The sequence below is a fragment of the Crocuta crocuta genome, unplaced genomic scaffold (genome assembly GCF_008692635.1).
Source record: "Crocuta crocuta isolate KB4526 unplaced genomic scaffold, BGI_CrCroc_1.0 scaffold116, whole genome shotgun sequence".
NCBI classification, from domain to species: Eukaryota; Metazoa; Chordata; class Mammalia; order Carnivora; family Hyaenidae; genus Crocuta; species Crocuta crocuta.
In genome coordinates this window covers 1075602-1091559 of record NW_027531562.1, presented here as the reverse complement: position 1 = coordinate 1091559, position 15958 = coordinate 1075602, and the positions used below count along the sequence as shown (strand labels likewise).

The following is a 15958-nucleotide window of genomic DNA, read 5'->3' as shown; positions in this document are numbered from 1 at the left end:
TGGAATATATCTTTTTCAAATGATCTCCGAAATAACAAAGCCCCTTTCTCTCTCCTGCCTGTGGTTTACCTTCCCATTGTGAACTGTGCTGGCAAGGAGCTGGGGCAGCTCCACCTTTTCTGGAAATCGAAGGGGGGTGGGGAGAGTTGTGAAGGAAAAGGGCAGTACAGGACACAAGGCAAGTAGGGCCCTAGACTTTTTCCCATTTCATTATGTGTGTCCACTGAGCTGTCCTGTTTCTGTTTTGTGATGGGTTCTTCTGTGGCAAGCTGACCTTTTGGCTGAATAGGTCAAACTCCCACTGAGCGCTAATCCTCAGCCTTCCTGGTGATTGTGTATCCCCAAGGTGACAAGCACAGGCTAGGAATATGACTGGGGGTGTGTGGTATATTTCCCAAAAGAAGGATTGTCTTTTAATGCACCGAACTAATTCTCAAAGACCACCTCACAAGGTAGGCAGAGTCTATATTGGAATATTTGTGCCGACATTGTTGAGGGACAAAACTAATTTTTCAGATACATGTTTCACATTGTGGTTTCCTTCCATGTCTCCCATTTTTTAATGAGAGAAAAGTCAAATTCACAGTTTGCATGATTCATCGTTTCTTTTCAGATTCCTGAAACAATCAGCGTTTCTCTGGTTGATTTTTCAAAGTCCTTCTCCTGATATATTTCTTGCATGTAAAGTCTCTTAAAATTCTTGGTGTTTTATTTTTAACCCTGGCAAAACATGAGCGTTGCAGTGTTTGTTGATAATTATGTGCTGGGCCTAGGTTGGTTTTGAATTGCTTAAAATTTTCTTTTGGACTGTTGATAAGGTTTTATAACACCAACTACCTGGACTGTTGATAAGGTTTTATAACACCAACTACCTTACAGTAGTTAGCGATTTTCAACAGCAAGTAAATGCTGAATCAGATTTGAAGTAAATGCTGAATCAGATTTGAAGTTGAATTACTGTACTGTTATTTTTTTTTCTTTCAATTGTTTGTATAAGCTGTTCAATTTACACAATTCTCACATTTCACTGTCAGTGAGATAGGAACACATTAGTCACAGATAAGGGTTACATGTTCTGTTTATTTAGCAGTGTTGTTTTGAGTTTTTGTTTGATTAATTTAATTAGTGCTCTTTAAATTTCAAAAGGTAGTGTCTTTTAACTGAAGAAATAAATAAGTGAAATATGTCCATAAATGAGATGAAACAGTGAGCCATTCATCAATAAGTGTACGTTGTGTCTGGATAATTAAATGATTTTAGAAACCGTTAATTTCCAAACCTCAAAAATCGAAAGAGCTTCATATGTAAGCAGTGTATTACTTTTCTGAAAATGATAGACCTCATTGAGGAAACACCTCTTTAGTTTTTTTAAGGCATTAATGATACTCTCTTAGTGAAATTAGATGAATGTAGAGGAACAGAATAACTGCATTTGCATTGTTCCTGAGTTACTATATTATTGTCTCCTTTCTCCAAATGTGATAGGATACAAAATACAAAACAAGAAGTGCATATTTAACATCTATTCGTTACCAGTAATGCTGGAGTCAGAGCTGGGCTTCTACCGAGGGCATAATGGGCTCCTGTTTAACATATTTATGTTGGTTGTAAAATTAGGAACTGTCATTACAGCCCCACATCACCTGCATAAGTGCAAAACATATAAATCAAGAGAAGTTCCAGTGCCATAAAAATGCCAGTGGATAGAATAGCATGAAACCACTTATAAGATACTTGTGTGTGATGCTAGCATGTACTGGAATGCACACATCTGTTTCTAGAGGATCTGAGGAACAAAGAAGAATAACCATGCAGGTAGGGCTCATGGATGTAAGACCTGATGAAGACATGTGGGGCCCCCAGGCCATCTAATAATTTTTTAAATAAAATTCCTTATTACTTATGCATTTGCAGCATTTACTTAGAGAATAGCCTGAGCCCTGAGTGAAGAAAAGGCAGGAAAAGAAAGTCCATCAATGGCCAGGCTTGAATAACCCCTGCAGCACGTCACTAAAGTCAGTGTCCCTATCCTTCCAGAAGGCAGTTGGGCTGCCATCTGTTGTTACTGGAGCATGCTTCCTGGGCCTCCTCATAAATAAGCCTCTCTTTATATTTGCTGTCATGCTCTAGGGTCCTCTGTGGGTTGGTGGTTTTTGATCTCCTGGCCTTCTTCTGAAGCCAGCTTTTTGTAGAACAGTCTATGTTCTCTCACACCAGCCCATTTCTTCTGCGAAGTGCAGTGGTTTATTTTGAACCTGATCATTGGAAGTCCTGAAATGCCCATATATTATGAACTATTATTAATAAGGAGCTTTCTGGATCCTAATTACTGCCTCAAAAAGATAGTGGACACTTTTGAAGTTTTTCAACCCCCCTCTCTCCCAGAAGCTCCCCCCAACAATCTTAAAAAAAAAAAAAAAAAAAAGACTGCAGATTTTATTCATGTGGGATCATTCACACCAAGCTACCATAATGTGCAATTAACACTCTAGAAACTGAAAACAGTATTCAGCAAGACAGCTGCATTATCAAAAATGCCAAAGGAGTTTTGAAGGGAGTAATGTGCATGTTAGAATAGGAATTTAATCAGAAATGTGCACATACACACACAGTAGTAGTGTCTTAAATATATCTGAATATTAAATTTTTAAAAATCCCAAGTCTATACTTATAGTAAAGATTAACGTTAGGATAGAAAACTGAGTTATCTATTTTAAAATTATTGTGTGTTTTGCTTCTGAAGCAAATGAGGAAGTTGGAATAGAGATTTCTAAGATCCCTTCCAGCTGGAATATTCTTTGATAATAATCACTCTTCAATTATATTTTATAAATTTTCCCATTGAAAAAAAAATGCTCCCTTTCTTTCCTCTTGCCAGTCATAATGATACTTAACACCCATGCTATTTTCAAAGTGCCTTTCAGACACTAACTCACAATTGCAGGGGTAAACTGCCTACTTCTGCACAGCACAATAATCATAAGTACATTTATATTATAATCCCTACTAAGCTATGGATCCAACTGACTGACTTAGTAACTGAAATGAAGCAGAATTATCCCAGCAGCATTTTGCTGGAATTTTCTTGTCAACTAGCTGAAAGTGTTTTTACAAGTAAGAAGGTGGGGATTTTTTTTTCAATTCATAGTGTGTAGGTTTGAGGAAGGTAGAGGTTTGTAGTAACATTTTCAAGAAAAGCAGGAACACTTGATGGATTGTTGGAAATAAGGAAAGATCTAAATATATCCTTGAGAAATTACGGGAAAGCAGAGTTTTATGTTAGAACTTAAAAAAGAAAGAAAGAAAAGAAAAGAAAAAATACCCAGAACAGATTTGAAAGCACATAGTAACCTCATGCAAAAAAAATCATGAGGGAAAGACCCTTGATCCTGGATCTGACAAATATCCTGCATTAAGCTCCCCTTTGTTGAGGATTAGTGGGGGCATGTTGAGTGCAGGTATCAGCAGACACATGGAGGGCATGCAGGAAGGGAAGTCCCCACTAGAAGTTAGTAGGAGAACCCAAGTATTCAGATAAGAAACCAGTCACTGACCTGGTGAGGCACGTGAGAGCAGGAGTCCACCTGGGCTTCATGTAGGTACTGTAGGAATAGTTACACATGAGTGTTGGGTAAATATGCGATCCAGCCATCCTGAGACATTTAACGCTAGTGCAAACAGTCACTAATGGGAATCTCTTACCTGACATGTTGTGCTTATTAAATTGTGATAAAGTTATTGCACTAGAACATAATACATTTTTTGTTCGCTTTTTCCTAGCCTAGAAGATATGAAAAGTTAAGGTCTCTAGGGAGGTGGTGCAGGGGGTGGGGAAGACGTATGCTTTAAAAATGGCAGTCCTTAAATTTGAAGGAAAACCGTTTACTCATTTGTTTTAAAGGAACGTGTAAATGTCCGTGGTTTTGCTCCAGTGTAGGAAACACAGTTCAAAATGAAATTTTAAAAGAACAAAAGTCTGAACGTAGTTTTTAGTGTTTGCAGAAATTAATATTCTGAGTTGAAAATTAAGCCTAGTCTCTGTTTTCGCTCATGCAACACACAATTGAAATTACCACTGGGCTGGGTTTCTTGCAGATCTGTTTCGTATAGTAACCATCTAGTGATATAATTAGAAATTAAGTTAAAGGTGTGAATCAGAACTCCAACTTAACTTTTTTTTTCCTTCTTCTTTTTTCTTTCTTTTTCTCCTACTTTGTTTTTTTATAAGTTATAGGTGCACAACGAAGGAGAAGCCCCAGTGCACTGGCCATTGAAGTATTTGAAGCACATTTGGGAAGTCACATTTTGCAGGTAACTAAAAGAGAAAGAACCTGGCTTATATTTTACTAAGAAAAACCCATATGTTTAGTCTTTATTTAAAATGTATTTTTAGATGTCAGCTGTGTATATGACTATTGTTTTATTTTGGAACTATGAAATTCTCATGAATTTATTTTTTTCTTTTTAGAAAGCCATCTCTTGAGAGAATGTTAATGAGAAAGGGAGGGCAAGTATTATTTGTGCTGTAATAATTGAAATAAATTGCACTATTCACTTTATGTGCAATGTATAGTAGCTGGCTGTTCCCAGAATGATTGTGTGTGTGCTGCATTTGTAAGTGGATATATGTGTGTGTCTTTGGAGCTATATATATTGTTTTTGGAAGAGCAAAATTTTGTTGTGACAGTAATGTGGCATTTTTATGTGTTGCCAAATTTCAGTTGTTCTTTGCTTGAGTTTGTATTCATAAGCGCTTTCAATCTTCACGTTTGCCTCCCCGAATTATAAGCTTTTTCAGAATGAAATTTTAAAGTACATTTTTAAGTAAAAGGAGACAAATAATAATAATTATTTGGCCAGTGAATTCCGCAACAAGAAAATGTGAGGGGTACTAGGATAGAACTACAGTTATTTAGTCCTGGATAAGATACATCCCAAACTCAGCATCTTGCTTACTCCAAAAAGAATTTTCTTAAGATTTTGCCATGAGTTCAACACACCCAAGGATAACTGTTCTACAGTGTTTCTGCTTCCAAGAGAAATGTTGATATGGCCAAAGATTGCTTTTTTTTTTAACTTACATAGTTTTACGTTTTTAATATAGATTTTTAATATAGGATCAGAAAAAGAGACATATTTGGGATATTAAGGCATCTTGTTTGAAAAAACTGGTTATGCTTTTCATTGGATCTTAGCATCTTATTTCTGAGCATATGCACCCAGGAAAACTGTTAGCATCAGATTTTCCCTGGTCAAATCTTAGTGACTCTCTGAGGTGGCTCATTGACTAACAGCTTCAGAATCAATTGAAACACTTGTTTGAAGGACATATTCTTACTAAATCAGAAGCTTCAGGATGAGGTCCAGAAATTTGTTATTTTTAACAACCTTTTGAGATGATCTTGATGTTTTATTAGGTCTGAGATGTCACAATTTACATTTGCAAATTTAAGTCCCTGAAAATCCTACTTTGTCTTTTTTTTTTGTTTATTCTGATATTTGACATGTCTCCACTAATATCTGTTAAGTTCCTATGTAATTAATATTTATTGAAGTACACCTTGGAATTTGCTATTCTATCACGTACACAACATTTCTAGTTCCTTTCTGGTAGATTGGTTTTAGGGATACAGAAAGGCTATTTCTTTCTAGATCTTCAATTTTTTATTTCCTTTTTTCTGGAACATATTTTGTTGGGAATCTCCTTTATAAGTTTTGTATGAGCCGTGCTGTATACATTGTTAGATTCTGATGTAATTCAGGATGACTTCTGTTTATATTCTGAAGCAATCAGTGCATAAGACTTAGTCAGTGAAAGAAATGATTTAAACAGTAGCCCCAGAATATTATTCTCTCATTCATTCTTAAATAGAGTCCAGAGTCTTTAAGGAAGTGTGATTTAGGAGCTGCAAGAATTAAAAACTAATTTAAAACACAAACCTTAGAAGTTTAGTATAAGCTTAATATAAATATGATATATAATGGTTGTCCTGAATGTCAGTTCAATAGTTGGTATCATTGAGAGAGTAAAGGACCTAGAACGAAGCTGCAAAGCTCTTCTGCTCTTTGGATTGGTCAAATCCAACTTAGACAACATGCTTTAAGAGAAATATAGACAACTGAGTGTCATTTGGAATAGAATAACCAGACTGGAGCATGAACTAGAAATTATGTTACATGAGGAGTAGATGAAGGTGACGTTTAGCTTGGAAAAGACATGATTTAAAAGGGATATTAATGTCCTCTCTATTTGGAGACCTCATGTGAAAAAAGGATTAGCTATTCTGTGTGGCTTCAGAATGTAGAAGAGGGAAAGGGATGAAAAAAAAAATCACCTCCATTCAAGAAAACTAAATAGGGCTGTCCACATTTGGAATATGTTCAAAGTCTTTGGCTCCAGGGGGAAGTATAAATGTCTTGGTAGGGATGCTTTCAAGAAAGGCCCACAAGTGCAGTCACAGTAGATAATTTTGAAATTGTCATAGAAACTAGAATTTCGTATCATTTGTTTCTAACACCAGTACTTAGGGAGTTGGAAAAGCTGTATGTATTCCTTTAAATGAAATATTAGAAGTGTGGTGGGAAGGGGTTGGGAGGTAGTAGTAACAAGAACATTGTTCTCTAAGTTGTCTTAGTTTTCTTCCCTCCTTGCAGGGGACTGTTGAGCCCATAGACCCTTGTCAGTACCACGTTCAACAATATCTCACTGGGTCTGCAAATATAAGATGATTTCCATATTCTCCTTCAGGAGGGTTCATGGTGAAATCTGGTCGATTGACGAGAACAGGGATGAATTCTTTCTTCCCTCTTTCCTCCCTTTCCTTCACTAGCAAACATCTGATAAAAATATGTGTCAACGAGGTAAGCCTGGGAACTGTGGATTTGGAGGTGGAGGTCAATTCAGAACACCAGGGTATGGCTCAGAAAATGCCTGTGATTTCTCTGTACCAAGTGCCACCCTTTCCTGCTGCCTGTGTCCCCAATGGTGTTTCATGGGAGGGTGGGCTAAGGACGCCTTGGTGTAGAGTTGGGGGTGAGGGATGAAGATAGACCCATTAATTTTTGCTTCACCAATTCTGCAAACTGCAATATGTGTTTTTGCTACATATATCTTATTAGCTAAGGAAAATATTTAAAAATTTGGTGTATCCTCTAAAATTTGACTTATTTTCTGCTGAGGTGGGGAACATTTAACTTAATGGTGATTTTATTAAGATAAAATCAACTGTTGCAATGTTATTTTCCAACTTACTGTTCTACTCCTGGTGTATGGAGGCAAGATCATCGCCTGGGCTGTGCCCCATGCAGCCATGGGGCTGCCATTGACATCATTCACGTGGAAGTTTGCATAATGACTGTGAGCAGTACTACTGGCCCAGTGAACCTATAGCTGTTTCAGGAATGAATTTCAAGGCAGGGGGATCTTCTGTAGGAGAGCTGAGGATTCAGGTGATGCCAGCCTTGCACCTGCAGGGCTGTGGAGTGTATGTATTGAGCCTGAGTCAAGTCATTTTAGCTCACTTTGTTCTTTGACTTTTATCAATCAGATGAGGAGCAGAAGGGCAAAGGGTCAAGATTAGGAACTGTGCTTTTTGTGAGAAGCCAAGAAAAAAAAATTCAAGAATTTCAGGTCATTATGTGGGATCTTTCCTGAATATAGTATATGTGATGAAGCAGTCATTTGGTTCTTGCTTTAAAAGCTCTCTTAGGGCATTGTTATTCCCACTTCATGATTTCCTTAATACCAAAAAATATGAGTGATATTTACTTTTACTTTCCCAATTTAGAGATCAGATAGAATATTCATATTTTCTTATCAGAGTTAATGAAACACAAAATAGTAACAAATACCGTCTTTGTAACTCATAAAATTAACTAGTGGAATGACTTTCCCTTAGGTGCAGATTTATGAATGGAGTGCTTTAATTATTTGCATGCCCTTAGCAGACGGTTTTAAGTGTTTTTTCTTTCTGTAAATAATGCTTACATAATGGTTATATAAAATTGCAGTATTGTTTTTGCATATTCCATAGTCATGCTGCTTTACTCACCTCACAGGTGTTAAAACAATCACATCAAACCTTGTATATGGAAGATTTTAAGGTTCGTGTTTGTATTCATTGTCAGCATATTATGGTGAACCACAGAGAGAGACGTATATGTTATACTACATTGTGCAATACAGATCAGTGCTAGCACCGATTACATACTTAGAAAGTGAGCAAAGAATGGTTTTTAGCCGTAACTAGTTGTGGATATTAAAAGTAGTGAAATTTTGTGAGCTAGATGAATACAATCCTAGTAAGTACCCACATGTTTTTTTATTTAAGCTGTCTTGGGGGAATAAAAAGAATATTCTTTAAGAAATGCCCTAAGGAGAGGTAGTGGTAGAAGCATGATACAATGTGTCAGTTTGCACTTGGCTGTGTTCCATGAACCTTCCCATATCTTTGTCATTGACCCTGCAATATTTCTGGACATTAAGAAATTTTGCATTGCTCGTAGAACATTCAAGCCCCAAGCTGGCAGAGGATCCTGTGGACAGGTCTCCCTTGGGAGACCAAAGGACAACCACAAAAACATTGTTGGATTATAACACCAGAGTTTCTCTGACTGCTGGTGAATCAGAAAAGGTGGGCAGAATGGTTGTGTGACTGCCTATCTTCCCCAGGAAAACTAGGAGAGTGTTTTTGGAAGGTTCATTTATTGGTAGAAGAATCTTCTTGTAGAAGAAGGCCATAGGTCTGGCCATTACCTTAGCAGGACAGTTGAGTTAAGGTATATATTTACCTAAAATTGTGGGGAGGAAGAAAAGTCAAATGTAGCTATTTTTCTATTGGAGAGGAAAAGCAGTCAGAGATTTGTGTGGGTGAGATGGACAGCACCAGAGACCTCAATGAAATGTCAGATTTTAATCATGAGGCTTTTCTTTCCCTCAACATCTCAGCATATTATACAGAGTACAGTCATATCTCAGGTTAAAAAAAAAAAAGAGCCTAGTGTTTTGTTTTGTTTTGTTTTTTTTAATGCTGTTTGGGATCATATTTGGGGAAAAAATAAGGTCAAGGTTTCTAATGAAATTTCTGTGTTTCCATTATTAATCACATTGTGAAGATTGGTTAGGGACATATCCTGGGATCCTGACTAGTTTGCATACTATTTTGGTCCTGCAGCATTATTATTAGAGGAAAACACTTAGGTTCCCTACCAGAAATATTTAAAAATTTGTGGCTGGTGTAATAAGAAAAACAAAATAAATAATACCTTGTGACGTTTTATATCTTTGTTATTATTCACGTATTTCTAGACACAGTCCTGCTCTGATCTCTGAGGCCTGTTCGGTTGTAGAAGACTAAGAAATCGATTCCTTAGGGATGAGCTGTATAGACAGAGGAAGCTACTTCAAACAATGTTGAGGCTAGAGGTAGAGAATGCCAAGTATATTGGTATCCAGCATCTCCTTGAATCTCATCGGGCAAGAGAATATTAAAAGGCTGAATAGTACAATTCAAACATCTGGACAAAGCAAAGTGAATAATACTTAAAGCAGCTCCAAAGCTGACTCGTACAAAGATCCAAATTATTTTATTTAAGAAGCTGCCTAGCCAAGCCAACGTTGATTTTACATTTGATGGCAGTGTTTTTAAAACATCGATGAAAGAGAGTAGTAATGTTCAAGTCTGTTTTCCACTTTATTGATGAATTGGAATTTCAGCCTTATTTATTATTTTCTTCAAACTTATAAAAGAAATGATTATCTCTAAGAAGTTGCATGTTCTTACTTCTGGCCCTTGTTGACAAAGTGGCATCCAGCTGGATATCAGTGCTAAAATAAAATACAATCAGTTCAAATAATAGAGGTATTCTTTAGCTGTGATCAAAGAAGGAGAGAAAGGTGAGCGACCCTTTGGTCTCCCTGTGATCCAGAATGGTAAGAAAATGTAAAACTAAATATAGAAAAACAGAAAGTTAGTGAATATATTTGCATATGCAAATTAGCTTAATTGATACTGCTTGCCTCTACAGGGATTTTTCATTACAAACTGGAGTGCTACATTGTTCAGCTCATATTGAGTAATTTAGTAACTAATGAGACCAGTTTGCACTAATTTGCATATGATAAATGAGCTTAATTGCAGTAAATAACTTGGAGGCATAATTACTTAATTTTCCTGTGTTGCACGGCTTTTAAGTTCACTTGTATGAACAACTCAAGATAATTTTGCATATTTAAATTAGTTGCTTTTAAATTTTCTTGAACAAAAAAAAAAAGGAACACACCTTATCAATTGAGCTATAAAACAATTGCAAGTAAGGTTTACAGTGTTTTTATTTAAAAAGAAAAGAAAGAGAAGTAGAAATTTCTTTACTCTATTGTTCACCCATCTCCCTTCCTTACCTCATATAAGGTATCAGCATTGATAGGAAAATGTTTTTAATGTTGGAAGCTAATTCACAGCTTCTATTAGAAACTGACCTGAGTTTAAGCTGAAATATGTAGGTGAATGAATCATAACTTTTGAGAGAGAGTTTGTATAAGAAATGTCTATGTCCTTTATCTAATTTGACAAATGAATGTTAGAGGAGTCATCTGGGTCTCCTACCTGCAATGTACATGTCCTTGAAGATGCTGGGCTGTGATGAAGCAGAAGGCATCGCTCTGTACCTCACATGTATTTTCTGCCTAGATTAATGTTTTATACTTAGGAAATTGGTTTCATGGAGAATCTCAGTGTGGTTTGCCAAGGATTAGCTCACGGGTCTTCACATCGACCAAAGAATGTATGTTTTATCAAAATCCCTCTTCACAGAATTGAAAAACTAAAGCATGTGGAAGTTGATGGCCAAACCATTTCACATTTCACATTACTGTATTGCCTTAGCATTGAATTTTAAGGGAAAAGTATGATTTATTCAAAATTAACAAGTCATGTAAAATCATGTTCATGATTGTTGTGAGAAAATATTTTATGGTTGTGAAAGTTTAAAATCTGTCCTTAAAAAGATAATTGCTGCTTTAACTCCTATACATATATAGCCTTTATGTGTATATATATATAAAGGAAGGTGTATAAGATGTGTATATATAAGATGTATATATATATGATGTATATATATAAATAAGATATACATATATAAATAAGATATATATATATCATATATATATAGCATTAGGGTTCTTGATATGCCACGCTTTGGAAAAATAACTCATGAAACTTTTCTCTAAAAAGGTCAAATTCCATTAAATGTAGGATATGCTTCCTGTATCCTTCAGAGGTGGGCCAGAACAAGTGGTAATAGTAAAATATTTCAAGTGTTAAATTTCAGTCTTTCATATAATAGATGCTTAAGAAATACCTGTTGAATAAATGAGCAAATAAAAAAAAGTTCTTACCATTTCGCAGCTAACCCCAGAGGTAGGACTTCATCTCACCTCTGTGTTCCCAGGTCGGTTTCTCTCCATATCCTCTAGATGCAGGACAGAATATGGTGGATTCTTTTATTGCATGGATTTTGGCATCCAGCTAACTCAAGTCCACATCCCAATTCGGCCACTTAGTCATTGTGTAGACCTAGAACTGTCTTTTGCCCTCTCTAAGCTTCAATTTCTTCATGTTTTTAAATGGAGAGAATCATATATAGTAGTAAATGACAGGCATGTTGTGAGGATTGAATGAGAAAGTACAGTTAAAAGTGTTTAATCGAGAAAACTGATATATAGAATGTGTTGAAGTGTCTGCTGATATTTGTCTGTATGTTGGGTAGTCCAGAATAATACCCAAGGATTTGAGGGAAAATGTTAATACTTACCAGTATCATTATGAATACAGGAATACAGGCGCATTATTAATAAAATCCTCTCAGGTTAAAAACAAGATAAGTATTTCCCTTGAACATAATGTCAAATATCTGTTTACATAAATGATATTTATATTTAGGAGTATATACTAGTTAACAGTAAAAATTTTTAATTTGGTAGTAAGAATATATTTTTACCTTGAGAATGATCATTCTCAGAACAACCAAAGGAGTTGTCAGAATAATCCATTCGCAATTTAGAAGGACCTAGAAAAAGTAGAGTTCATAAAGGGACTCCAGGAAATCAACATTTCCTTTAAGCCAAAATGGGATATGCCATTATTCTTCTCATCATACTGTACAGTTGCCTTGATTTGCTTAGAAAAGTGGAAATAAACAGCCAGTCAGAAGTCCAGGAGAACCAAAAGGTAAAAGCAGTCATCATCCATTGCTACAAATTATGTTGAGGTGACATTGAAGTGCAATTATGATTCTCCTCCTACATGTTGCACAAATCTATCACCTGTAATGCCAGAAAGGTTACCTTTCCACATCAAGAACAGAAGGAAGAACTTCCTAGGATTTTCATGATGGTATGTGTATCTGTAAAACAGGTACATACATATACTCAGGTTTTCACATACTTTGATAACTTTGATTTGCAAAATAGGCAAAAGGCGTCATTCACTGAGAAGTAGTATGGGAGGTGTGGGGGAGGGGAGGGGTTTGAGGTAACTTACTGAGGAGGAAAGATGTGGGGTTTTGCTATGTGACTAGAACTAGTGCTAACAGTGAGGGATTGCTAGTCACAGAATTACCCGAGGGGATCTAGGAAAGTGAGACAATAAATCTCAAAATTAATTCTAGGCTTCAGGAAATATTGACTGGGTGTCTTATTTGCATCAGAGAGTGGAGAAAATACTGAGATACAAAGGTGAATCATGGTTTTGTCTCCCAGCATTTCCAGTAAGAGTTGACAAGACCAATAACAAAACAGACCAACACAGTTCAGTGTAATGTAGACTCGAGGCTTTTGAATCAGTTACACCTGGGTTTGGATTCAACCCCCTGACCTTGATTGTGTAGATCTGGGCAATTTATTTATACTCTCAAAGCCTCATTTTTCTCACCCCCAAGTCAAGACAGTAGTGATTCTTACCTCTTAGACTTCCAGAAGAATTAGATGAGATGCTCCACATAGTACCTGGTACATGATGAATACTTAACAGAAGTTGGCCCAAATTGGGCTTCATCCTGAAGCCACAGGTGGGAATCTGATTCTCCAGCTTGGGGCTGGTCAACCAGCACTTCTTGGGGCTATAAACTTACAATTATACAGTTCACCACCTTCACCTGCCACACACATCTGCTTTTAAGTCTGATGTTCATGTGGGTCTCTGTGGGAGTCTTTGAGAGTCCTGGCCTTACTAGGACATAGGAATTCAGTAGTGTGGTCACATATGGTAGAGTTCAGGGAGGAAGAAAAAGAGCATCAATATTGTGGTTGTGCAGCTTTTGCTTGGAGCCTGCTGATAGGAAGATTGCTTCCAAGGTGTGGAAACATATCTTCCATTCTTGGGCGCTAAGGGTTGCTGCATTATTTGGAGATTAAAGTGGAGCAGACAGATAATTATACTTTCAATTTTCAAAGTAGACAGAGGTCTTAGCAAATCTTAGGGTTATGTGTCAAATATGAATATGAATAATTTCCCGATGCATGTAGACACCTGCAAATCTGGGCCATATTACAGTGCCCTTTTAGGCTTTAGAGTGGTCCTTGGCAGTAGTAAACATTATATCCTTGTTACGAGCATCAGCTGTGGATGACAGGCGAGAGTGACACCAGCTGATTATCTTTTACCATGGAACCAAAGCACAGGCACTATTGCCAGGCTTGCTTTATCAGCTGAGTATCCACAATTTCACAAGCCTTTTGGATGCTATGAGCTTTTGGGTTTGAGGAAATCTCTGCAGGGGTGGAGTGGGGAGGGGTGATGTGCTTTATTTCCCAAACTAAGCTGATTGCAGACCCTTGTGAGCACCCTGGAACACTAGGCTTCTGCAAAACACTTGGGGAAAGTCTGGCTCAGAAGAATTGAATCAAAATTAGTTTAAGATATTAAAAAATTCTCTAAATACAATAAGAGCTAAATTGAACACATAATTGAACAATTATTATACAATAATGTCGCATCTGCAGGCTACTTTGCTAGACTTTTGAAGACTGAAAGTTTATTACAGAAGAATCTTCCATAAGTAGACAATAAGTTGTCCATAGGTTGTCTCACTTTGTGTGTGTATGTGTGTTCATGTATGTGGTCAAATATCTCTTATGCACAAAATTCCAAAAAAAACTTAAAAATGTTGAAAGGTAAAAAAAAATACAGCCATGAGAAATGAAAGTAAATAAAAAAATATTTCCCACTCGCAAAAGTTCTTTTTCCCTTTGTACATTTGACTTTCTACAAATCAACAGAGATGGCACTATGCTCCTTGTCCGTTGAAAACAGTTGTGGGAAAAACAGCTGATTTCAAGAGAGAAATTACAGAGCACATCGTGACTGATACATGTTGGCAAGTGGTTTTCTTCTGAGCTGGACTTGGGTAGTACTATATTAAAAGACTGCAGTAACTGATATCTGTAGGAACCAGTAATAAGAAGGCACTATAGGGGTCTGGCTAGAGGGTACAGGGATTACTACTAAGCTCCACTCTCTCTCTACCTCAGGAAGGCACACATACCTGTGGGCTAGCCCAGGAGCTACATCAGATGCTCCAGGTTACCCAGACTCCTGCTGTTTGTATTAGGTCTGCTAGTGCCTTGTAAATGTCACTTCCCAGACACTTGTGGATTGAGGGTCTGATGATGGCAGATTACAAGGTAAGGAATCCATGAGACAGTGTTATTTTGTGAGAGCAGAATAGAACCCTAAGGAAGACAAGAAAAAGCCATACAGTGTTGCTTTGCCTCTGTTGGGGAAAAAGAAGCATTTGGGTGAATTAGTGAAATTATTATAAATATTTATTATCCTGGATTAATAAAATGTGTGTGGTTGGAATTACCCACGCAAAAGAGCCTAGTCAGATTCCCAGGAGGCTGGATGGCTGCTGCAGGAATTGTCAGGTCAGAGCAGCTGTTTCCCTGATTTTTAGAGATATAAAAAATGCAGGTGACCCTTCAGGCCATCAGAAAAATGCCCTCTGCAATAATCCACTCTCATACTTCCTTTTAGCATGATACCATGTTTTAGTAAATTTAGTCTGGTATAGAGATTAGACCAAGGGTAGAATTGACCTAAAGAAACAGAAATTTCTTTTTTCTGAGTGGGAAGTCTGTGAGTTCTACATAAATACAAAGGCAAATGATAATATCAGTGACTATTTTAATTGCATCTTTAATCCATAAGGATAGTTCAATGACATTTTAAATTATACTTTTAGAATTGTAGTCACATAAGAGATAAAACTCAGTTAACTATTTAATAATGCATAGTAAGATCAACTGTATCCTCTCTTGAGATCACATTTAGGTGGACTGAATGTAAAAGCCCAATCCGGAATTTAGACAGCATTCAGTCTTCCGCAAGACATTGTTGGGTCTTTCTAAATATAAAGTATCCAGGCCTGGTCCTTTGAGTTGGGACCAGTTATCTGGGCTGAATGATGAGTTTCCTGGGATTCACAGTTAAGCCGTATTATTTTCTTTTCAGAAGGAATCAGATTGTTACAGATCCAACTCTTTGAAGTACTGGAAGTTTACTAAACAGCATGTGTAAGACTGATTCCTAGTTAATAATCATTCAACCTGGCTTTTTTTGAAGACTACGATGTAATTGCACAGTTTATATTTGGGGGAAAACTTGAGAATGAAATAAAGCACTCCCTCTCAGGACATGTCCTGTACTGACATTGGTGGGATGCCTCACTTGCTCCTGTTTATTTAATCCTCACTGTAGACTATCTGAAGGATAACATTTAAATAAGAATGGGAACTTTGTAGGAAAGAGTCTCCTTTTTTTTTTTTAAGGTTTTTATTTATTTCTAGAGAGAGAGAGAGAGACAGCGTGAGCAGGGGAGGGTCAGAGAGAGAGGGAGTCACAGACTGAAACAGGCTCCAGGCTCTGAGCTGGCAGTCAGCACAGAGCCCGACGCGGGGCTC

General features: G+C 36.9%; 1 protein-coding gene across 1 annotated transcript in view; it reads left to right on the top strand.

Moving 5' to 3' along the window:
* NPAS3 (neuronal PAS domain protein 3) overlaps window positions 1-15958 on the top strand; it is a 743536-nt gene that overhangs the window by 294282 nt on the left and 433296 nt on the right. The window contains 1 exon segment of the mRNA XM_077772747.1: window positions 4235-4311. Coding sequence (XP_077628873.1) covers window positions 4235-4311 — 77 coding nt within the window.